Here is a 25730-nt window from a genome sequence, read left to right as displayed (position 1 = left end):
TTAAGAGAAGGAAAATAATATAAGTCACAAATTCGGTTTTTCATAAGGAAGGGAAGAGCTTCAAAGAGAATAAGTGAAAGTAAAAAACTTATTTTTTATTCTTAATTGATATAATAAACAACAGTTTGCTCAAAATAGTAATAGCAGCAATGTATTCAATGATGTATGCTTACATGTACACATGCTCATATACAAGTGAAATGAATGACAGCAATGATGTAAGGGAAAGGAGAGAGAAATCAGAATTATTTTGTTATCATACGTTACTCATACTATCCATGCACTGGCATAGTGTTTTTGAAAGTGGACGAGGATTAACTGTAAATTTATATTACAAACTCTAGGGCAACCATATAAAAAATTTTTTTCTGTTTTTTCTTTTTTTTTATTATGTTAATCACCATACATTACATCATTAGTTTTTGATGTAGCGTTCCATGATTCATTGTTTGCGTATAACACCCAGTGCTCCATGCAGAACGTGCCCTCTTTAATACCCATAAAAAAGAAGTATAATGGATATGCTAAGAAAGGAGAGAGAATAAAATAATATAAAATACTCCATTAAAATCACAAGTGGCAGACCAAAAAAAAGTGAAAGACAAAAATAGGAACATAAAACAATAGCAAATATGGTGGATATTAATCCAACTATATCAATAATCACTATGAATGTCAGTAGTTTAAATACATCAATTAAAACACAGAGATTGTCAGAATGAATCAAAATATAAGATCTAACTGTACGTTGTCTACAATAAACCCACTTTAAATTTTTTTTAAGTTTTATTTATTTAAGTAATCTCTACACCCAACATGGGGCTTCCCTAAGATCAAGTCGCATGCTCCTCTGACTGAGCCAGCCAGGCACCCCTAAACCCACTTTAAATATAAAGACATATAGAGCAAAAGTAAATGGATGGAGAAAGATATACCCTACTAACACTAATCAAAAGAAAGCAGGAGTAGCTATATTAATTTCAAACAGAACAGACTTCAAGGAAAGTTATCAGAGATAGACAGGCATTACTACATTATAATAAAGGGATCAATGATCCAAGAAGACATAACAATCCTTAGTATGCAGGTGCATAATCACAGAGAATCAAATTATGTGAGGTAAAAGCTGATAGAACTACAGAGAAGAATAGATAAATCTATCCTCCTGCTTGGAGACTTCAATACCCCTCTATCAGGAATGGACAGTTCCAGAAGGCAGAAGGCAGAAGTCAGGATATCATTTAAGTCCACAGCACCTTCAACCAACTGGATGTAATTGACAATTATAGACTGCCTTTGTAAAAACAACAGAATACACATTCTTCTCAGGCTCACATGGAACATTCACCAAGATAGACCACATTCTGGACCACACAACACACCTTAACAAACTTAAAAGAATAGGGAATCACACAATTTCTGATCTTAAGCCACAATGGAATTAAACTAGAAATGAATAACAGAAAGATAACTGGAAAATTCCAAAGTACATGGAGTTTAAACATACTTCTGAATAACCTATGGCTCAAATGATAAAGTGGACCTCATCAAAATTAAAAACAATTGCTTTATAAAAGACCCTCTGAATAGAGTTTAAAGACAAGTTATAGACTGGGAAAAGTATGTGCAAACCTCCTAGCTGACAAAGGACTTATATCTAGACTGGATACATACTCTCAGACTCAACAGTTAATAAAACAAATAATCTAATTAGAAAATAGGCAAAAGGCAAGAACAAACACTTCACTAAAAAGAATATCCATATGGTAAACAGGCACATGAAAAGATATTTGACATCATTAGTCACTAGGAAAATGAACATTAAAGTATAAATAAGGTATTACTATATACCTAACAGAACGGCTAATATGAAAAATAGTGAACTTTGGTGACAACACTAAAGGCTGACAGAAATAGAGAAAATAGTTCACTCACACATTGTTGGTGGAAATCTAAAATGGTACAGCCAATCTGGAAAACAATTTGGCAGTATGGTATAAAACTAAACATACAATTATCATACCACCAGAAATTGCATTCTTGGACATGTATCCCAGACAAACAAAAACTTACTATCACACAAAAACGTAGCAGCTTTATTTGTAAAAGCCAAAACCTGAAAACCACCCAAATGTGCTTCAGGGGGTGAATGGTTAAACAAACCAGCGTGCATCCACATCCCAGAGTAACAGCATAAAAAGAATAAACTGTTGATATACACACAACTTGGACAAATCCCAAGGGAATTATGCTGAGTGAAAAGAGCCAATCCTAAAATATAACATACTGTATATTCCATTTCTGTAACATTCTTGCAACAACAACATTACAGGAATGGAGAACACATTAGTAGTTGCCATGGCTTAGGGAAGGGGCAAGGTGTGGAGGAGGGAGAATGTAATGGTGTGTCCATAGAAGGGCAACAGGAGGGACTTTGCAGTGATGGACTGTTCTGTGTCTTCAAAGTAGTGATGGATGCATAGACCTACACGTGTGAAACTGCATAGATTTAAATACACACACATGTAAAAATGAGGAAAGCCAAATAAACCGGATCGTAACAATGTCAGTTTCATGGTTTGCTATCTTTTCGTGCCATAGTTATGCAAGATGTTACCACAGTGGAAACCAGATGAAGCGTACATGGTACTCTACACATTTCTTGCAACTTCCTATATATGTATAATTATTTCAAAATAAGAATTTTAAACAAAAAAAGGCAGTTAGAATTCTTCATAGTTCTGTCTTTTACACATTTCCATAAACTCTTTTCAAATAATCTTTTCTACCATGAATTCAAATCCTGTCAAAATTCCCAAAGTCCAAAATCTGCATCCCAGCTCAGACTCGGGTCATGAGTTCCTGACCTTTACATTCACATGGACATCTACATTTGATGTCTCAAAAGTACTTCCAACTCAGTAAGTCAAAAAAGTAACCTGTCTCCTTCCCCAAATACCTCCTTGTCCAGTGTCCCTGATTTCCATAAATTGTACTACCATTCACCCAACCAGAAATCTGGATAACAGCCTTTACTTTTTCCTACCCCTCATTCCTCACATTCAACTGATCTCACTATTACCTCTGGTATCCTTTTCCTTTATTTCAGATTCATCCTAGTCCACTCTGTTGCCTGGAGAGTTGCAACAGTCTCTTAAATTTCTCTCCAGATCTTTCCCACCCATAACCCATATCTCTACCCAAAATCAGTCTCCCTACTAAAGTCATGTGAAGCTTTCTAAATCCTAAGTGTGGTAATATAACTCGGATATTTAAAACTCTTTAAAGGATTCCTATTACATCCAGGATCATTTCTAAAATTAAGGCTATTAGACCCTCTACTATGTGACTCTTAATCGACTTCCTTCCTCTGTGCTCCAGCCACACAGATGGTCTTTTAGTTAACATGTCACACCTCATGACCTTCACACTTACTGAAACGACCTGCACCTCTGTCTGAAACGACCTACCCACCCCCACCCCCCACCCCACTTAACTTGGTTAACTCCACTCAGTCTAATATAGGTTTAGGAAGCATTGATGTCCTTAAAAGACAGACATTTTTCTCATGTTGCACATATGGAAACTGAGGCTCAGAGAGGTTAGGGTATTTGTCCCAGGCCATATAACTGGGTAGAAGAGCATAATTGCCTAATTACAGAGCCATACCAACTTCATTAGGGCAAGTTACTTAATTACTCTGTCTTAGTTTCCTCACCAGAAAAAATGAGGACAATAATAATACTTATCTCACAAAGTTGTTAGAAGAATCAAATGAGTTAATATGAAGAGAGCAGTGTGTGTTATAAAAGCACTATATAGTTACGTGCTTTCATGGTGGCAGTGGTGATGGTGATTATTCTTATTATTGCACATTACATTTTAAAGCCCAAGAGCAAAATAAACCCTTTCCTTTTGACCCTTACAGCAGAACACCTGCTTTTTTGTTTTCTATGTCTTTAATACATTCCTATGCCCCCTTCCAGGCTCCTATCTCCATCCTCCCTTCTGGCACACCTCCACGTTTAAGTCCAAGAACTTTATAAGACATTGGGAGGAAAGTTTTAGTTAGGGCCTACCAATGACTGAGCCTGTACAGAAAATGAGTAATGTATCACCCATTTCCCTAACTTTGACATCCTTCATCCACAGGCTCTCTCTCCCCAACACAGAGCCACAGCCTCACCCCCCCAACAGAGTCCTAATAAACTTGACAAAGAGTTACCTTCAGTCACTCACCAGTCACCATCAGCAAGGTTAATAGAATACAATTCATGTTGATGCCTGAATCCTGTGCTGAGGATAAGGATGTAGTGGAAATCAACAGGCACAGAGAAAGCACAGAATTTATATCCTGCTTGGGGTTTCTGGACAGCAGAAGGTACAGGTGGAAGAACTGAGGATAAGGATTCTACAAAAGTCTGTCATCTAGCGGTATCTCCTTCCACTCTCTATCCTCGGTGTGAAAGCGGTTCACCAGTCACAGCCGCCCACCTGTCAGTAGGCACGGAGATCTTCTCAGTCTAACTGAAGCCTGCCCTATGGGAAGATGAGGTCCATGGGTCTGAACTTTATCTACCTCCTCTAGGGAAAAGAATTCCAAAGCAGGAGTCAAGTAAACCTTCTGTGGAGTTAAAAGTCATCCCAAGTTCCTCCCCTAGCCTCTCAGTTCTTTTCACCAGTTCCTTCCCCACAATGTGTGACTAGCACCCCTCCCTCTACATGTCCTATTGACCCCCTTCCTTTCTGGGCTACTCTGATGAAGCAGAGCTGTGTCCCACCCTCCTGTGTGACACTGCCCCCTCCCTTTTATGCAGGGAGTGCCTAGCCCACCCATCCTCAGAACTGCTTCATGTACAGGGCCTGTCTCACAACTACAAATACCATTTGAACAAAAGTTCCCAACCAATACCAACATGAGTGGCTCTTGTCAGAGCTCCAAATCAGTTCTTACTACACTGCCCTCCTGTATGCAGTTCTCTCTCTCTCTCTCTCATTCTATCCTTTCTCTGTAGCTGCTTTTTTCAAATTGATTTTTGGTGGAAGAATATAACAAGAATATTACCTAAATAGAAAAGCAGTTAGATGACAGAATGAACCAATAATAGAATTAGAGTCTCTATAAACCTGATGGTTTGTGGAATGAAGCTAGAAGCAGATGTGTCTCCGTGTGTACAAGGAATCTGAAATAATACTAATAAAGAACTTAATAACGAAAAAATTACAAACATGAGGAAATGTTGAGGATCAAAAACACACACACACACACTCACACACATCCATCCATAGAATTCTAAAGCTGTTTTTTCAAACAGAAAAGAACAGCTTTAAGAATGATGTCCATATCAGATATCAGTATCCTAAAAGGGAACAACTGGAGCACCTGGATGGCTCAGTTGTTGAGTGGCCAACTCTTGATTTCGGCTCAGGTCATGATCTCAGGGTCGTAGGATGGAGCCCTGAGATGGGCTCCGTGCTCAGCAGGGGAGTCTGCTTAAGGATTCTCTCTCTCCCTCTGCCCCTCCCCCTGCTCTCTCTCTCTTTCTCTCAAATAAATCTCTTTTTTAAAAAAAAAGATTTTATTTATTTATTTGAAAGAGAGAGAGCACAGAAGGAGAGGGAGAGAGAGCACAGAGGGAGAGGGAGAAGCAGACTGCCTGCTGAGCAGGGAGCCCGACATGGGGCTCAATCCCAGGAGCCTGAGATCATGACCTGAGCTGAAGGCAGCTGCTTAACTGACTGAGCCACCCAGGCACCCTTCAAATAAATAAATCTTTAAGAAAAAAAGGAAAAAATAAATGGGATTGGCAAACTACAGGAATCACTCAAAAGCTAAGGTAATATAAAAAGGTATTAGTATTAAAACAAGAAACCCCACACTTGAAAGTAGTTTGCTAGGCCTGAAAAAAAGTGTGTGGGGCAGGGTGGGGGGGGGGGAAGAAGTTGAGGAGAGAGGGTTATGAGGACAAGATGGGATGAGGATCAACGGAGGCCCCTAAAGCATGCTAGGGGTTTACTCTACAGGCAATTGGGAACTACTGAAGAGTTTTTAAAAGGACACTGAAATGATTTCATAAGCATTTTAGAAGGAAAAATAACAATTCTAAATAAAAAGGAGAATGTCAAGTTGAGCAACACCAGATGGGCACATATATGAGTTCAAGCATGACAAGATTATGGCCTGGATTAGGATGACAGCAGTGAGAATGGAAAGATAAGGATGGATTTAAGACAGTTCTGGAAGTAGGATGGTTTGAGGTTGAGTGGTGAGAAAAAGAGAGAAATCAAACAAGTGGTAGGTAGAGTTATCTCCTAAAATAAGAAAAACAGGCAAAAGAATGCATTTGAAAAGCTGGAGGAAGAAAGAGTAAAATTCTGACATGCTAAATTTCAGGAACCTAAAGCAGATGCAAAAAAATGGTTTCTAGGAGGGGGTGCCCGGGTGGCTCAGGATCAAGCATCTGCCTTCCACTCAGGCCTGGGATCGAGCCCCGCATCGGGTTCCCTTCTCAGTGGGAAGCTTCTCCCTGTCCCACTTCCCCTGCCTGTGTTCTCGCTCTCTGTCAAATAAATAAATAAAATCTTTATTTAAAAAATGGTGTCTAGGAGGCAGTTGTATATGTGGGACAGGAGGTCTGGGCTGGAGATACTAATTTGAAACTCATAGACAGGTAGTAGTCCCCAGTACCAGCCTCCTCCAGAAAATCTGTTGTCTTTGGAAAGGCCTCAAACTCCCCTCCTGGTCCATAAGCTTTTCAAAGAAATCTAGGCCCAACAACCTCAGAGTAAAGAATATCTCTCTCTCAAGTTTCACCTCTGTTAACTAATCCTACCCTCACCACAGAAAACCTTCCACAGCTCCATCCTGTCTTTGAACCTCAAACACACTTTGTAAGCCAGCCCTACTCCCCAGTGGACCTCTGTGTTGACTGCGAGGGACAGGAAAGTATGCACCATGTCTCTTTTTCTTTTCACACTTCAGGGAATTTGTGTGAGGAAATGTATTTTTGCAAGATCTAGGAATGCCAGTTGATCAGCTGAAGCCTGGAGCACATGGTTGAAAAGCTATGTGTCTCCAATAATAAGACCTAGATTCTATTTCTAGTCTCCCCAATCATGTGTGTTTTTGAAACACTGATGTAAATTCTGTTTCAGTTCTATTATCTACAGATCAATGAAAAAATGATACCAGCCTTGTCTCCTCTTTGTAGGCTTGTTGTTCCATTGGAATGAGATTATGGGCTTAAGAGACTTTGAAGGGCTAGAGTGATACAAAGTATAATTAATTTTACATTTCAACTGATCCGATATAAAATCACCACTGGCAGCATCTATAAAGAATTTAGCTCAGTGCCTGGGATTTGGTTAAGTGCTATTAGTGAAAGTGTTCTTGTTAGAGTATGCTCTGAATTATCCAAGGATGACCCTAGCAGTTTATTATTGGCTGAGAAATCTTTTCATTAGGTAAAAAGCCCTGACAGGTCCTGCCTTCTAAATTGTCACCAATACACAGTAGGTCCTAAATTTAATATAACCTAGAATATAGACCATTCTCCAACTGTCAAAATAACTGTTCTATGAGTGCTTTTCATTTCCATGTGTCCTTAGCTCAAAGCTGGTGATCAGGACAACAGAACAAGTTGGTGATGATGGCTCAATGATGAAACAAACAGTGATCACAGGGAAAGATGAAGGAAGTGTAATAAAGATGGGAGGGGCTAAGGAAAAGGATAAGTATGAGGGGGTTCAGAGCAAACCCGGGGACCCCACTTGAGCTAAGGTGGCGAGTCTTATTCCCCACAGCCCTGGCCTCAGAAACCCTATATGGAAGATAAGTCCTGAGCCTAGAGCTCCCTTTCCCACAGATAGCTGATTGAGGCAGATGGGCTTTTAGGGACAGCAGGTAGAGGGACCTGGACCTGGAAGTCTAAGAAACTAGGCTTTTTTTCCTTCCCTGAAAGACCCAAGAGAGGCACAATCTATCTTCCCTGGAGCAGAAGGGCCTTCATCTGTCTTCCTGGAGCCCTCTTCCTCCCCCCTGTTTTTGCCCAGAGCTGTTTTCCAATCCCATTTCATGTCCCCATACCTAACCATATCCACTGATTCTACCAGGCGTTCCCGAGGAGAACACTGTCCTGAGAGTTTCATACTCTGCTGATCTTCTGCATCTCGCAGGGAAAAATCTGGACTGCTATGAAATTTATCTTCTATTTGGGTATCCTTGCTGGTATGTATCCATGACCTTCTACTCTGTCCTATAAGGCACAGGTTAATGTAGGCTGGAGTAAGGCAGACTGGGGTGTGCAGAGGGTACAAAAGAAGAGCCTAAGAAAACCAGTCATGGACAGAACTAGGTATCTCCCCTCCTAGACCCCACACAAAGGCTCTCAGGAGGCTGAGCCCACTCTTCCAGTGCTAAGCTACTGAGCAGGTGATGGTGCTCACTTGCCTTGGAGAATGCTCGACAATGAGTGTTCCCTGTGGTGATTCCAAAATGTGGGCCTCACCCACAGAGCAGGTCCCAGTGGAGTCACAGGGACAGAGAACTCATTTTGAAGTCTGATATCCCCCCTGTTTCAAAAGTTAAGAGACTCTGAATGCAGGGAATGAGGAAGGTAGAAATAAGATCAAACACAAGGACCTCCCTCCCTCACTCCCTGACTTCCAGGAAGTCCTTCTGATGGCAGAATGTGCTGGTGAGGCATTTCCCACCACTTCCTGACTGCCTGTGTTGCATCACTATTAGCTGTGTGGGCTTGGACAAATTAATTAAGCCATCTGTGCCTCAGTTTCTTTTGTCAAAATGGGGATATTACTCCCTATATTATAGAGATGTTGTGAAAATGTTAAATAAACCCATGGAAAGCACTTAGAACAAGAGCTCAGTGCCTCTTGTCCTTACTAATAGGCCACTTTTTTCCCCTTGGGATTGCTGTGTGATCATAAAAGGGTGTGGGGAGGTATAGGCCAGGGCTCGGGAAGGACTAATGGAAGAACCAAAGACAGCCGAGGCAAGAACAGTACTTTATTTCTGACACTACAAGCAGCCTTCCTCCCTATCTTCTCACGTGTTTTTTTTTAATAATTCACTACATGTTCATATTAAAAATTCGGAAATATTAAAAAGTAGGAAAAAAGAAACATTGTTCATAATCCCACCTCTCAGTCAACACATGCTAACACTTTAAATTTACTCCCAGGCTTTATTTTATTCACTTTTGCATTTAAATGGTTTATTTTTTCCTTTGCTTGTTTTTAGACAATTGGATTACTGGATTAATGTACATATTTATTATTATTATTAACTTAATGAATGTTTATCAGTATTTCCTTTGTTGTTTAATATTCTTTATAAATATAATTTTAATATATGTGATGTTCCCTATGTTGATGTACTTTTTCATTTCAGTGCCCTACATTACTATACTGGACATTTATATTTTTAATGTTTAGCTATTATAAATAGTGCTAAAATGAGCACACATTCATAATTTTTGTCTACACTTAAATATTTCTTTAGAATGGATTCTTGGGGTTGGAATTATTAGGTCATAGGTGATGCACTATTTACACTCTTGATGCCTATTTCTAAATGTTTTTCAAACAGACAGAATTAATTCATGTCCCTACATGCAGTGAGAGTCTCTTCCATTGTACTTTCTTAGATTTTAATAGTATCAACATTAAACCAAAAAGTATTATTATAAATATTAGATAAAATGCTATGTCATTCTTATTAGAAAAAGAGGGTCAAACATTTTCACATTTCCTGGCCAGTCGATTACTTCTTTAAAATTGCTCATATTCCTTTTCAACTAGGAAACTGCTGATTGTCTTATTTGTCTTAAGACATGTCTTACCTACTATTAAGAATGTTCTATATATTAAGAATACTGATTATTTTCCCAGGGACACTTTTCTCTGCTCACTCGTCTGTGCAGAAAGAAGACCATGCTCCCTATCTGGTATACCTCAAGTCTCACTTCAACCCCTGCGTGGGTGTCCTCATCAAAAACAACTGGGTGCTAGCCCCAGCTCACTGCTACTTACCGTGAGTGCTGGGAACCCTCCCCCCCACCCCCGGAAGCAGCTGTGATTCATTCTACATCAGTGGTTCTCAAATGGAGGCAACTTTCCCTTTCAGGGTACATGTGGCTAAGTCTGAAGATAGTTTCAGTTTGTCACAATGCACTGAGGGGGTGCTGTGCTCTTGGCATCTATCTAACAAATAGAGGCCACAGTGAGGAGGCCACTGAACATCCTACAGTGCGCAGGCCAGCCCCCACAACAATCACCCAGCTCCAAATGTCAGTAGTGAGGAAACCCGCTCCACAGAGCATGCCTCCTCAGTTCTTTCAAGTTTTTTACTGACAGTATGAATGTGTCTTATCACTTAAGGGACCAGCAGGTAACTGAGGGTGCATTCGAATTGGACAAACCGAGAATATTTCAGTGCCCCCAGGATTAGTATTGGAAAGGTACAGTTACTACCCCTAGGCCTAAGGGGGCAAGAGGAGAGAATGGTTACAAGAAGGGGAGTGTGGAAGGGTGGGGAGGAGAGAGAGAGAGGAAGGGAGGAAGCACTGTGTGGAGGGATGGCCTGATAGGAAGCCTGGTGTGGCAACCCTGTGGGAAGGTAACTGGGAGGATAAATACTCCAACCTCATTCTCCCTCCTATTACTGCCTGGTGCTTGCTATCAACAAAACCTAATCAGAGAACAGAGGACAGGAGAATCCATTGATTTAATCTACATATATCACCTCCCAAAGGTAGAGAGCAGGATGAAGTAGGGTTGTGAGTGGATCTGATGAAGTAAACAGAGCTCCAACACTCCGGTCATCCCATTCTTTTACATTCACCAGAATGCAAATGCCCAGTTGGATAGGCTGGAGCTGGAGCGGAGGGAAAGTAATATTTCTATGCCACGCACAATTGTCCTCTCTACTACATTAAGGATACTACAGGAAAACACAGTGGTTAAAAGCTCCCCCTTTACCGTGTGACTGTGGGTGAATTACTACTATGTGCCTCCATTACTTCACCTGTAAAATGGATTAAAAATAGAATCTACTTCATAGTTTTGTGGTGAGTAGTGAATGAGGTAATCCAGACTCCAGATAAAGCAACTGGCACAGTACCTGACACATTGTAACATTCAATATCATCTTTGACGACACAATGATAATGATGACAATGATCATGGTGATGACGGTGATGGTGACAGTGATTACTTCCAACCCCTTCTCCCTCCAGAAACCTGAAAGTGATGCTGGGAAATTTCAGGATCAGAGTCAGAGATGGCACAGAGCAGGCAATTAACCCCATCAAGATTATCCGCTACTGGAACTTTAGCCATAGCAACCCCCAGGATGACCTCATGCTCATTAAGCTGGAGAAACCTGCCAGACTCAATAACAAAGTCCAGCCCCTTCCCCTCGCCACCAGCAACGTCCGGCCAGGCACCGTCTGTCTACTCTCAGGTTTGGACTGGAGCCAAGACAACAACGGTGAGTGTACCCCCCACAGCAAATCAGTGGAGGAGCACCATGTCCACATAGCTGAGAAGAGAGGAGAGGAGAATGGGCAGAGACCACGAGTGGTCTAGCAAGAAGAGACCCACCCACAAGTCCAAAGCTCCTCCCTTCCCAGGAAGTTGACACACCACTACCTCCTTGAGGCTTCAGCTGCTGGAGTCACCAGGCCATCTGACTCTGAACAGAGGCCACACTTCCTGTCAGAGGCAGGATTCCCATTGAAGAGGCTGTGCTCCTCCCTTGCATATGGCTCATTTTGCATGTAGAAGAACCTCAGAGAACCTGAGTCAGGTCACCTCTTATTCCTCCAAGACTGGACACAGAGTAGAAAGGAAACTCTGTTTCTTAAAGAGACATAAAGGCTATTTTTAAATCCTCTAGATTAACTCTCATAGCAATGCACAAGATCATTCCCTTTTCTCATTCCTTTTCTCTTCAGACATACACCAGTGGAAATAGAGGGTAGTGGTTGGAGGGGCTACTTAACAATGGCGAACAGGAAGGCTTCTTCTATCCTGTCTTCCCTCAGGCAGACACCCTGATTTAAGGCAGAACCTGGAGGCCCCTGTGATGTCTGATAAAGAGTGTCAGAAAACCCAACAAGGAAAAAGCCACCGGAACTCCTTATGTGTTAAATTTGTGAAAGTCTTCAGCCGAATTTTTGGGGTAATCTTTTTCTCTATATTCAGTTTTCATTTGCTTGTATGTGTCTAGTTAACCAATCATGACAGTAAAAAAAAAAAAAAAAAATTAGAACACCCTCATCCTCTCACAATTTTTTTGAGAATTTGATAAGTCTGCAGCAAAGCCCCCATTGTCCTTCAGTAATGGGCCCTCCTTACAGATGTCCTTATTCATTAAAGCGTGTCATGCAGCACCTCCACTTTGCTAGATTTATTATTTATTCTTATAGCTGCAGGTCAAAATGGGCTTAAAAAAATTCAAACTTCACAATGGAAACTGGCTTCACCAGTCCAGATAAAAATGGGGTTTGACTCATTTTACATGTGAGTTCTAGAGAGGTTTTTCTCTGACTTTCTCAAGATGAAACAAGGCTAGAACTCATCTAGATCCAAAGCTAGCCAGCTTCCTGTCTCCTGATCCAGTGCTCTTTTCATGACCCAGCATGCTACCCCTGGGCAGAGCTCATCCATGTTGGGGACAAGAGGGCTCCTGTGACAAGATCTGATCATCTCTCTCTCTGTCTCCCTCTCTCTGCATGATCTCTGGTAGGAGGTGGCCGTCGCTACCGTGATCTGCAAAAACAAGCTCCAGGGGATCGAGGTTGGACACTTCATGGGAGGAGATGTCGGAATCTACACCAATGTTCACAAATATATACCCTGGATTGAAAGCATCACTAAAGAAAAATGACACCTTACTACTCCCTCTGCATCCCACTGGCTTTGTCATTGACTCTACAAGCCACTACTTTCTCCAAACTCAAAATAAAATTTCCAAATGGAAATGCATTACACCAGTAGCCTATGTTTTCTTGGTTGTGTCTCTGCCCATATCCCACCATGATGTGAAGAACCAAGAACAAAACATGAAATGAGCACTTATCACACTGTACTAGGATTACATCCATTATCTCATTTAATGCTCATAACAAATCCTTGAGGTTATCTTTCATTCCCACCTTACAAATGAGAAAGTTGAGAATAAAAAGAGTACTTAACATTATCTAAAGCTGATAGACATCACAGCCTGGAATGGAACCCCCAAATTCAGATTCTCAATCCCATGCTCTTAGCCTCAAAATTATAGGGGGGTCCATGGCATCACAACAGATTTTGGCTTCTATTTTCCTGCTACTTCTCTTATTCAAAGACTCCGAAGCTTTCACTTGTGGCTAAGATTGTGGGTACTGGAATAATCTCTCCTAAGAACAGCCACGCTTTCTCTCACTGCTGCGCTGACGGCAGCACGCTGCAGCAAGACAGCTAGTAAATGGGTAAGAAGTAAGAGAACTTTAGGACAGGGTCAACTGACATAAATCAAAGGAAGCCTGGCAGCTCCAGAACAAGGTGAAAAACTCATCTAGATCCAAAGAGAGTATAACCTCAGGGCAGTAGAAGATTCCAGAGGCAGATATGGCTGAGAGGAGGTGAAGGAAGGGCAAAAATTGGGCTTAGCCACAGACCATGGGATTAACAAAGTCAAGAAAGTGGGCACCAGTCCTCCGGTTGAGAACTTGGTATAGAACTTGAGAACTGTGGGCGCCTGGGTGGCTCAGTTGGTTAAGCGACTGCCTTCGGCTCAGGTCATGATCCTGGAGTCCCGGGATCGAGTCCCACATGGGGCTCCCTGCTTGGCGGGGAGTCTGCTCCTCCCTCTGACCCTCCCCCCTCTCATGTGCTCTCTGTCTCTCTCATTCTCTCTGTCTCAAATAAATAAATAAAATCTTAAAAAAAAAAAAATTTTTTTTTTTTTAAATAAAAAAAAAAAAGAGAACTTGAGAACTGAGAACTCCAGGTGTCTCAAATCTGGAAATGATAGAGAAATTCTGTATATCCAAGACATTGGGGAATACAGGACAAGGATGGGTAAAGTAATCTCCTAGCAGACGTAGACTGAGGAAAGAACCACACACTATCGTTGGACAATATTTTCTATTTCCTAAGTTTAAAATACAATCTATACTTTAGAGACTTTTGTGTTAGGGAGAATAATGGCTCCCTAAAAATGTCCACACCCTAGTCCCCAGAACCCATAAATATGTTATTTTACATGAAAAAGGCAGCTTTGCAGTTGTGACTATGTTTATGCATCTTGGGATGGGAAAATTATCCTGGATTATGTGGGTGGGACCAATGTAATCACCTGGGCCCTTAAAAGAAGAAGAGGAAGACAATATTTGGCCAGAGAGACGTGACAACAGAAGAGGTAGTAGAGATTCAAAGAATGAGAAGGACCTGACCAGCTACTGCAGGTTTTGAAGATGGAAGAAGGGGATTACAGGGCAAGAAATATGAGTAGTCTCTAGAAACTGAGAATGAAACTCAGCTTCCGACTAGCAAAGAACTGGGAACTTTAGTGCTATAATTGCAAGGAACTGAATTCCGACAACAACCAAAATGGGCAAGGAAACGGATTTTCCCCAATAAGAAACACAACCTGGACAACACCTTGATTTTAGCCCATTGAAATTTGTCAAACTTCTGACCTATGGTACTGTTAACATAATAAATTTGCATCAGTTTAAGGCATTTGTGGTAATTTATTACAGCAGCCATAGAAAACTAACACAACTTTCAAAACACATTCCCTAAAAGAACTGCTTTCCATAATGTTTGTCAATTGACCTGAAAATAAACTCTAAACTCATCAAAATGGCATCCAAACCTCCTAGAGACCTCTCACCCTGAAAGTGATGCACCTCCCATCCCTGAAAGGGATGGGGTGGCTGGGTGATGGACATTGGGGAGGGTAGGTGCTATGGTGAGCGCTGTGAATTGTGTAAGACTGATGAATCACAGACCTGTACCTCTGAAACAAATAATACATTATATGTTTTTAAAAAAAGAAGATAGTAGGAAGGGTAAAATGAAGGGGGGGAAATTGGAGGGGGAGACAAACCATGAGAGACTATGGACTCTGAGAAACAAACTGGGGTTTTAGAGGGGAGGGAGGTGGGGGGATGGGTTAGCCCATTGATGGGTATTAAGGAGGGCACGTATTGCATGGAGCACTGGGTGTTATACGCGAACAATGAGTCATGGAACACTACATCAAAAACTAATGATGTAATGTATGGTGACTAACATAACATAATAACATAAAAAAAAAACTTAAAAAAAACTCAACACCCAAAAAACAAATAATCCAATTAAAAAATGGGCAGAAGACATGAACAGACATTTCTCCGAAGACATCCAGATGGCCAACAGATACATGAAAAGATGCTCAACATCACTCATCATCAGGGATATGCAAATCAAAATTACCATGAGATATCACCTCACACCTGACAGAATGGCTAAAATCAAAAACACAAGAAACAAAAAGTGTTGGCGAGGATGTAGAGAAAAAGGAACCCTCATGCACTGTTGGTGGGAATGCAAACTGGTGCAGCCACTATGGAAAACAGTATGGAGGTTCCTCAAAAAACTAAAGATTGAATTACCATATGACCCAGTAATTCCACTACTAGGTATTAAAACCCCCCAAAAATACAAAAACACTAATTCAAGGGTACACATGCACCCCCATGTTTATTGCAGCATTATTTACAAGAGCCAAACTATGAAAGCAGCCCGAGTGTCCATCAATATACGAATGGATAAAGAAGATGTAGTATATATATACAACGGAATATTATTCAGCCATAAAAAATGAAATCTTGCCATTTGCAACAACATAGCTGGATCTACAGAGTATAATGCTAAGTGAAATAAATCAGAGAAAGACAAATACCATACGATTTCATTCATATGTGGAATTTAAGAAACAAAACAGATGAGCAAAGGGAAAAAGAGAGAGAGACAAACCAAGACAAACCAATAGACTCTTAACTATAGAGAACAAACTGATGGTTACCAGAGGGGAAGTGGGTGGGGGGGATGGGTGAAATAGGTGATGGCGATTAAAGAGAACACTTACCATGATGAAAACATAAAATAATAAAAATTTAAAATTGATACACACACACACACATATATATACACACACATCTCACCTAAATTTCAGGGTTAAAAGCCCACTATCTATCTACATGATATAATGACATTTATTTCACCTAAGGAAACTAAGCACCTATAAGATTTTTATACCTCCACCCATAAAATACTATTATATTATACAGCATTAATATTATTATATTATAAAATATTAATTATATATACATATACATAGGCACATGTACACACACACACACGTGTGTGTGTGTCTATATATGTATATATTAGCAGCCTGGGGTGGGTTTTTCAGGCCGGACATACAGTGCTTCGGACACCCTTTTGAATATTTTCTTCTTTTTTTTTTAAAAGATTTTATTTATTTATTTGAGAGAGAGAGAGCATGAGCACGGGAGTGTGTGAGGGAGAAGGAGAAGCAGACTTCCTGCTGAGCACGGAGCCAATGCAGGGCTTGATCCCAGGACCCAGAGGTCATGACCTGAGCCAAAGGCAGACGCTTAACTGACTGAGCCACCCAGGTGCCCCTTGAATATTTTCTTCTTGCCTTAGAAGAAAAAGCTTTATAATTGGGCATGATCCTACACTGTCCCAGTCTTTCCACCCACCTTGTGATACAGTTAAAAAAAAAAACTGGATTTTAGAATCAGAAGACAAATTAGAGCCTTGGATCCACCTTTTCCTAGTTTATGAGTCTTTTATATCTGTTTGTACCTCAATTTTTTCATCTGTATGATGGGTAATACCAACATTTTCTATGAAGTTGTGAGGAACCAATAAAACTGCATGTGAAAATGTAGCTCAGACAATATTGGGCTTTAGCAGGAAGGGAAAAATGAAGGGGGGGAATCGGAGGGGGAGAGGAACCAGGAGAGACTATGGACTCCGAGAAACAAACTGACAGTTTTAGAGGGGAGGGGGAGGGGGGATGGGTTAGCCCGGTGATGGGTATTAAGGAGAGCACATATTGCATGGAGCACTGGGTGCTATACGCAAACAATGAATCATGGATCACTACATCAAAAACTAACGATGTAATGGATGGTAACATAACATAATAAAATAAAATAAAATATTTAAAAATTTTTAAAAATTAAAAAATAAAGTTAAATGGCAATGTGCTCGAGCTATAGCTACCACACTGTTTCATACACAGACATTGCCCTGGCACCCACCCTTCATTTCAGAGAGTTCCTCTTCTTAACAAAGAGTTTTAAACATCCCTCCCTTTCCTGGATAGGCAGAGAATACAGGGAGGTGCAGGATAGTGCTTATTAGAGAGCCTATAAGTAATCATATCTTGAAGAAATAAACTCTAAAAGTTTAAATTCTTGGTTAATAAGTATTTAGTGGCAGAGCATATTGGAAGCAGCAAAACTCCAAACCCACAACATTGCTAAAAACTCTGCCCAAAGAGGACTATGGGCAAGTGCCCAAACAAAGGAATATGGTATAGCGTAAGTTTGTTGAGTAAGGCAATAGAGACACAAAACTACAGTGTCTGAAAGAATGGAGATGTTTATTTCCCACGAACAGTCCTGCAGTTAAGGTGTAAACAGTTCAGAGCTGGTGTGGCAGCTCCACGGTGTCAGGAACTGTGAAGCCAACTAGGATGGATGATTTCTCCACTATCCCCAGGCAGGCACTTCATCTGCTAGTCCAAGATGGCCAATCATTCATCACACCTGGCATTCCAGAGCACAGGAAGAAGAAGAGGGAAAAGGGGAAGGGAGGGCACACCTGTTCTAGGGGCACTACCTAGAAATTGTACACATCACTTCTCATACTCCATTGGCAGAACTTGATCACGTGGGACACCTACTTATAAGAGAAAGCTGTAAAATGTAATTCACTGCCAAAATTCTAGGTAGCTAAAAATTCTATTACTATGGAAGAGAAAGGAAAGAGAACAGATCCAGAGGGACCATGAGGCTTTCTGCTACTTGTTTAGAGTTCTTATGTCATGGTGCACATTTAACCGTCCTCACTAATCCTTCTTTCTCATAATCTTAAGATCCTAACATGATAAAAACCTTTTTTTTTTAGCATAAAATATTGACTTGGGTAATCCTTACTGAATAATGAATGCAGTCAAGATTCTGGTGTCCAGAATGGGAAAAATCAGGTAATTTGTAAAATTTGGAGATTTCTCATTTTTTTCTATTTTAATAAAGAGATTGTTATTTTAATAAGATTATTTACTTTGAGATGTGTAAATGTTACATAAGTATTTTATAAATACAAAAACTGTATAAATATAAATTATTATCTCCAATTCCCATTCAAAAACTAATCAATATTCCATCTTCAGATTTCTGTTCCTGCTGCCTCACCTCCCCTTCCCTCAAAAAAAAGTGTTCACCTGAAGAACTGTGCAGTGCCCATACAACTTAGTACATAAATTCATAAGCAGATGACATATATTCACCAAAAGTCTGATGCTCCCACTACCAAGCTACTGGACTGGTAAACTCTTGGCTTTCCCCTGAATTCCATGTCACATGACAGGGTACAATCTTTTGTAAGGTTGTGTTCAGATTGTGTTAATTTCACTATTTGGCACTTGCCTTTTTTTTTTTTTTTAAGACTTTATTTATTTGAGAGAGAGCAAGACAGAGAGCATGCACAGAGGGAAAGCAAGAGGGAGAAGCACTCTGCTGAACACAGAGCCTGATGTGGGGCTCAATCCCAGGACCCTGAGATCATGTCCTGAGCTAAAGGCAGATGCTTAACCAACTGAGCTACCCAGGTGCCCCACACACTTGCTTTTGACCTCAGGCTAGCTCCCTGGATTTTGAGATCCTTGGAACTCTCCTGGATTGGGCTTCTGTTAAACTAATCACTTCCTTCTACCCATTAACCTGGCCCTTCCCTTCTTTCCAGAACAAACCTAGAAATTTAGTCCTAGAGTTTCTTGATAATAATAGCTCAGTGACTGTGACCCAGCAAGGTGAGGGTTCTTTGTCTGTACATCTGCCACAATATATACCTGTTCCCTTTCATTCTTTCTCTTTCTTCCCTTTTCTAAAACTTTTTCTTTTCTTCCATTGCTCTTTGCATCCTCTTACTATGTTTTAAGCCAGTCAACTGCCTGCTGATGACGATTCACCCATTGCTAAGCCCTTACCCAGGGCTCCTCAGCTAAACCTCAAAAATTTAACTAATGATGTGAACTATAATGTATTGCTTAATTTGGGGGAACTCCCCCTTATACTTCAGTAGCCCACGGAACAATGTGGTGACTTCCACTAGCCAGGGATGCAACACCCATGCAAACTACATGATAAGTAATGTCTTAAACAAGTTCTTTAGGGAAAAAAATGCCTAATATTTTAAATTTTTTTAATTGCAGAATAAACTGAAATACAGACACTCAAAGGCCAAGGAGGTCAGATCAGCAATTACAAAAATGAATTCCATAGACCGCTAGGAAAACTGCTAACAGAGAAAACCCTGCTCCCAAACCATGAGGTGACTCCAGCCACTATTTACTATTGAAATTCTACTACTTGTTGAAACAAAGAATCTCCTTTGCTTTTGTTTTCAGTTTAGGATGTGTGAGAATAATGAGAACAGAATGTCCTGGAGGGTAAATGGTGGAAATAACCATGCAGATGGATCTGGCTCCCAAATCCATCCCAACAAAAGGGAAATAATGTAGCAGAGTAGCAACTGAATAGGAATATACAGGATGAGGAAATAGATCAGGAGCTTCATAGCACCCACATGAGCTTCAGTCTGGGGATTCCAAAAAATAGTGGCATTTTTCTGCATCTTCTGTATATGTGTCCTCAAGGAATGTATTAACAAGGAAGCAGAAGTCACATTAATGAAGAACTGGAGAAATGAGCACAAGACCAAAGAGATCACCAAAGACAAGACGCTCTTATTGATGTCACATCCTGTACCATTTCTCCCAGGCACAAATTCAGGAAAGCATGATGTCTGTCTGAGCACAACATACGGGAGAGTGGTGAAGGCAGAAATCAGCCCACAGGCTAGCAGCAGCCTGGGGATCTTTGGGGAAAGATTTCATTTCAGCAGGAGAAATACTGCGTGTTGGAAGTCCATAATCTTGATGCAGTACAAGGCATTGAGCAAGGTGACAAGCCAGAGACTAATTTAGGTCCAAAAACATCCAACACAACAGGAAAAAAGTAGATAAGTGCACTGACCTTTCCACATTTGGAGAGATAAAGAAGTAGATGATGTTGAATAGAAACAGTCCCAGCATAAGAAACCTGGTGATGCCCAAGCTGAAGAGGATCCTATTAGAAGAGGAGATTCTGGGGCTTTTGAGCCAAGTCTGATAATTGGCCACTGCGATAAACAGATTCACAATGAGTCCTGCAAAATTCAAAACTGCTGAGACAATAATGGCAGAGAAAAAGAATATCTGAAGCATCTTTCCTCACTAAGAACTTCTTTTTTTTTTTTTTAAGATTTTATTTATTCATTTGACAGAGAAAGACACAGCGAGAGAGGGAACACAAACGGGGAGTGGGAAAGGGAGAAGCAGACTCCCTGCCGAGCAGGGAGCCCGATGCGGGACTCGATCCAGGGACTCCAGGATCATGACCTGAGCCGAAGGCAGTCACTTAACCAGCTGAGCCACCCAGGCGCCCCCTCACTAAGAACTTTGCAGCCATGGTTCGGACACTGGTAACAGGAGAAATACTGAGATGCGCAAGTAGGTGCCAGGACCCAGCCAGGAAAGACATTCCTTTTCTAATTGTCTCCAGTGTGGCAAATGAGCCATTAATGGTCTAAAAGCCAGCTGCTTTTCCTGAGATGCAAATCTTCCCAGGATTGCATTACTATTTCTTCATTCATATCCTGTTTTCCTTAGAAATGCCTTATTAAAATGGCCCCAGTGAACCTGGGAGTCCCCTCTGCCAAGAGAAGGACAGCTGGAGGGAAGAGTTATAGAATGCTCCATAGGACTTCAAATCCTAGTGACAGAACTCCAGTCCAGCAATGTCTCTGTCCCTGTTTCACAGGGAATGAAGCTTTTCTTTTCACACCAGAAGATGGTGGGAATTCCCAGGCTTCACTCCTACCCACCCACCCTCATCCACACATCCCTAGATTACTGAAATCCAGCTTCTCTCTCCCCTGTAACCTGTTGATATGTTGCAGCCCTATTTTCTCCATCTCTCATCTGGCCTTGCCAATGTTACTCTTTCATCCCTGAGCACACACAGTGATTCACAGTTGCAAACAGACCAAGTTCAAGGACTTCACACTTCCTCAAGAAAGCCTTTTCTCAATTAATTCCATCTATCAGGAAGATTCCTTTACTTTGCATTCCCTCACCAGTCACATACATTTGTGCTATAATCATTTGCTGTGATATGCTTTGCTTGGAAAAAATATCAGCCTCAGTGTCCTTGTCTCTTCAGGCTTCCAGGGAGAGGTCCTTGTTCCTTGGTTGCTGCTTGCCCCGCCTACATTCAGGGCTGAGTCAGTGCCTGTGTTTTGCTCCCATTGACCACAACCTGGGAGCTTTTTTTTTTTTTTTTTTTTTTAAAGATTTTATTTATTTATTTGAGAGAGAGCACATGAGAGGGGGGAGGGTCAGAGGGAGAAGCAGACTCCCTGCCGAGCAGGGAGCCCGATGCGGGACTCGATCCCGGGACTCCAGGATCATGACCTGAGCCGAAGGCAGTCGCCCAACCAACTGAGCCACCCAGGCGCCCACAACCTGGGAGCTTTTAAGCAGTCCTCAAAGAGAGGGGAAATCTGGACTCTCACCTGCCCTCCCTGTAATCCCTTTTCGGTCTCCCTCTTCCCCCTCCCACCATCCCCTGGGGACCAGAAGGAGCAGGCTTTCGCTTAGATCATGTCCTCTTACACCACCAGCAACAGTCATAAGACTAGAACTCCATGAGGCACATTCTCCGGGCTCAACCCTGATAAGCTAAAATGCCAGTAGCTGATATTTATTGTGTAGTTACTAAGCTTTAGTTGCTAAAATACTTTACATACATTGTCTTACTTAATCCACACACCAATCCTATGAGGTATTTTATAAAATCACCTATTTTATAGTGAAGGGAACTGAAGTCCAAGGAGGTTTAGTAACTTGCCAAAGATCATGCCTCTATTAAGTGATAAGGTCAGGATTTGAATCCCATGTGTTAGGCTCCAGAAATAATGCTCTTTGTCCCTATACTATACATTTTTCTAGCCCAGCAAAATGTAGAAACACCAGAAAATAACATACAATGTCATCAGCAGTTGTTAGGAGTTTTTGAGGTCATTTTTGCTTTCTTAAAACTTTTTGCAGAATATCAACAGAATATCAGACTTTGTCTTCCACCCATCCCAAGGCAAGAAAATCACAAACACAACTCTAAGATCTAGACAGCTCTGTTCATCAACTTGGTAAATTTCAGGGATGTTATTTAAGGCAAAGGGCATTGGTAGACACTGAAACTGTTTAGAAATGTTGGAATGTATTTTGCGTTTTGGTTTTTTTTTAGTTTTGTTGTTTATTTATTTTCATTTATGATCTTTCTACACCCAAACTGCAGCTCAATCTCATTAAGGATCAGGATCTGTGAACTCGGCCCAAGAGTTCAGAGAACACTAAAAATGAGAAGTAGGGGCCTCTGATGGAAAATTGGAAGGTCTCGTGAGCTATTGTCATAAGTTGCTGTTGATTCACGTGTTAATACACCAAAAGCAATATACCGCAATGCACTGAAGAAAACATATGTTTGAGAGAGGTGGCCTTGGGAACATAAGCTCTGGCATGCAATTGCACTCCAAATGCATGGACAATTCTCATGCCCATACTTTGACCTAAGGAACCTGCTCACAGTGTGGGAAAGCCATGCTCTGGCCCCTTGCTCATGAAACAACTAGATTTGAGAGTCTTAAGGGATTTTAGTAACTAAAACTAATTTACTGAACTAAAACAAAACAAACAAGATGGCCTCTCAGGATTTCTCAAAACAGGGCCTGAGGTATTAGGTAATTCTTCCCCAGGTACTGGGGACTCATTGAAGAGCTGCCAGGGGGTACCTGCGTGGCTCAGTCAGTTAAGTCTCTATCTTCAGCCCAGGTCATGATTCTGGGGTCCTAGGATTGAGCCTCATGTTGTCGTAGGGCTCCCTGTTCAGCAGGGAGCCTGCTTCTCCCTCTCCCTCTGCCCCTCGCCCTGCTCGTACTTTCTTTTTCTCTTTCTCAAATAAATAAATAAAATCTTTAAAAAAAAAAAAAAAAGAGTTGGCAGATTAGGTATTCCCCCTCTATTTAGAAGACCAGATCCTCTCCAAAATAGCCAAAACTTCCCAGCATTGTGCCTCTAGCAACAGATGAGAGACTCCTTTCCTCAGCAACTCACCCACTACCCAGACTCATGTCCCCACTCTCACCCCTAACTTTGATTAATGGCAGTCCACATGTGACTGATGTCATATAACAGAGTCCGATATTTTCCAGGAGCCACCTCCAAACTTCTCTGAAAGAAGAAACAGGAGCAGCTGGGGATACCACACATACGAATCTGATTTCCTTTACTCTCAGCGAAGGGAACTGTGCACTCAGCCAATTGGACTACCACAACACGCTCCCACTCTCTGTTTCCATCCACACTCCAGTGAAGTGACTAACAGTCCTAACTTCAGCCTGTTCATTGCACCGTATCTGAATCTGTTAGGTTAGGGTAGGATTTAATGGAGCCACAGTGGGAACAGAAGGGAGGGATTCTTCAGAAGTTAGCCAAAGACACCAAGAACCAAAAGGCAGCTAAGCCAAAATCTCCAGTAAGATGTTACATTCAGTTAAAAGAGAGAAAAACCCCCACACCTAAACTAGAAGGCAGAATCAGGAAGTCAGATTAAGAACTAAAGAACCAGAAGGTCAGAGCTAAGCAGAGAAGTCGTGTAAGTGACAGAAAGTAGGAGCAAGTGCTCAAGAGTGGGTGACAATGAATTCAAGAGTGGGGATCTGGGTTAACAAAGCAGGTGCCAATCAAGACAGCATGGATTTCCAGAGTTACACTTCCCTGTGCTGGAAAGCAGCACAGATTTTTACTAATTACAAAAGGATCCTTTTCAGAATCCCTATATTGTAGTGAATTATGAATGAATATTAAACAATTATTTTAAGTTTCAACAGATACCTTTCTGAAAGGGAATTTTATGTCAGAATTAGGAATTTTCCTTTTTTTTATTATGTTCAATTAGCCAACATATAGCACATTAGTCTTTGATGCCACAGCTTCAAGAAGCAAGTATTAATTTGAAAACAAACAGTGCAGACCAAAAGACATTTATTCCTGTAACTTTAGAAATGAATACATAAATCCCAGAACAATCCCCAAATTAATTTCTGGTTACATATGACCAAATGCCAAGTAGTATGGGGATCCTTAATGCTATATCAAAATATCACTCATTCCACAAAATAATAATAATAGCAATAATAGTTATTGTTTACTCCACCTGGGACTCTAAGCACTTTTCATCTGGTAACTCACTCGCTCCTTCCAGCAACCCTATCAACAACATACTATTACTATTCCCACTTTACAAATGAAGAAGGTGAAATAGAGAGAAGAGAAAAAACTTCCCCAAAGTCACCCAGTTCACAGGGGCCGGGGCTAGAACCCAGGTATCTGCCTTCAAGGCCCAGATTCATAGCCACAACGCTCTACACCTGACAGCCCATTAAGGACACAAAGCTGGATTCAGATTTGCCACAGGACCTAACTGTATACATTCATGAGTCTGAGAATTCTTCATGATCGTAAGTAATAACATTCTCACTGACTTGTGACACTGTTCAGTGATAGGATATAAATCAATGCCTGTGTAACTGTATTAAAAGAAAATATATTGAACTTATAAAAACTGCTTATATTATTCTTTCATAAAACTCTCAAGTTTTCAAAGCTCATATGCATCTTGGTTAGTTTAAAAAACAAAAAACTGCTTGGACTTTTGTCCGATCTAAAAAATAAAAAATTACTTGGCAATTTACTTCAGCCAAACGATAAAGGAATGCCAGGACTACTGAAGTAAAATGACCACCACCAGACTGGACTGGAGCCTAATAGCCAAGAGTTTTGATTCTCATTCCCCTGCTTTTGTCCTCATACAGTGGATGTGTGGAAACTCATCTCCTGTGTGAACGGCTCCGGCTACACAATTCACTGATAGTCAGATACCAGCTTCATGGAGCGAGGGCTCTATAGAGTATGCTGGGGCACGTTGCCTCCTGAATCCCTAGTACCCTGTGAAGTCAGTGTCACCATCCGCATTTTAAAATGAGGGAAGAGAGGGGCACCTGGGTGGCTCAGATGTTAAGCGTCTGCCTTCGGCTCAGGTCATGGTCCCAGGGTCCTGGGATAGAGCCCCGCATCGGGCTCCCTGCTCCGCGGGAAGCCTGCTTCTCCCTCTCCCAACCCCCCTGCTTGTGTTCCCTCTCTCGCTGTGTCTTTCTCTGTCAAATAAATAAATAAAATCTTAAAAAAAAAAAATGCAACCTTTAAAAAAATAAAATAAAATAAAATGAGGGAAGAGAGGATCAGAGAGAAAATGAAAGTA

At 41.1% G+C, this 25730-nt stretch overlaps 2 protein-coding genes across 2 annotated transcripts; one reads left to right on the top strand and one right to left on the bottom strand.

The window, feature by feature from the left end:
- Positions 1–4280: 4280 nt before the first annotated feature.
- PRSS37 (serine protease 37) lies at positions 4281–12910 on the top strand. The gene is made up of 7 exons (XM_035020312.1): positions 4281–4381; positions 7609–7699; positions 8176–8227; positions 9910–10051; positions 11256–11509; positions 12066–12202; positions 12770–12910. The coding sequence occupies exons 1-7, from the start codon at positions 4281–4283 to the stop codon at positions 12908–12910; spliced, it is 918 nt and encodes a 305-aa protein (XP_034876203.1).
- A 6257-nt stretch (positions 12911–19167) lies between these two features.
- TAS2R4 (taste 2 receptor member 4) lies at positions 19168–20578 on the bottom strand. The gene is given in 3 exon segments (XM_035021257.1): positions 19168–19854; positions 19857–20292; positions 20294–20578. Coding segments are annotated over 3 exon segments (897 nt in total). The 3' UTR covers positions 19168–19678.
- Between the last annotated feature and the right edge of the window lie 5152 nt (positions 20579–25730).

Source organism: Mirounga leonina, unplaced genomic scaffold (genome assembly GCF_011800145.1).
Source record: "Mirounga leonina isolate KUSES-001 unplaced genomic scaffold, KU_Mleo_1.0 Mir_174, whole genome shotgun sequence".
Classification (NCBI taxonomy): domain Eukaryota; kingdom Metazoa; phylum Chordata; class Mammalia; order Carnivora; family Phocidae; genus Mirounga; species Mirounga leonina.
The sequence above is the reverse complement of the archived record's forward strand: the minus strand, read 5'-3'. Positions and strand labels throughout refer to the sequence as shown.

Excerpts from the sequence above, each read along its gene's own strand:
- PRSS37 (XM_035020312.1), top strand. The coding sequence starts at position 4,281 with ATGCCTGAATCCTGTGCTGAGGATAAGGATGTAGTGGAAATCAACAGG. Across the intron at positions 4,382-7,608 it reads GGGTTTCTGGACAGCAGAAG|CTCAAAGCTGGTGATCAGGA; the intron begins GTACAGGTGGAA and ends ATGTGTCCTTAG. Across the intron at positions 8,228-9,909 it reads CTATTTGGGTATCCTTGCTG|GGACACTTTTCTCTGCTCAC; the intron begins GTATGTATCCAT and ends TTATTTTCCCAG.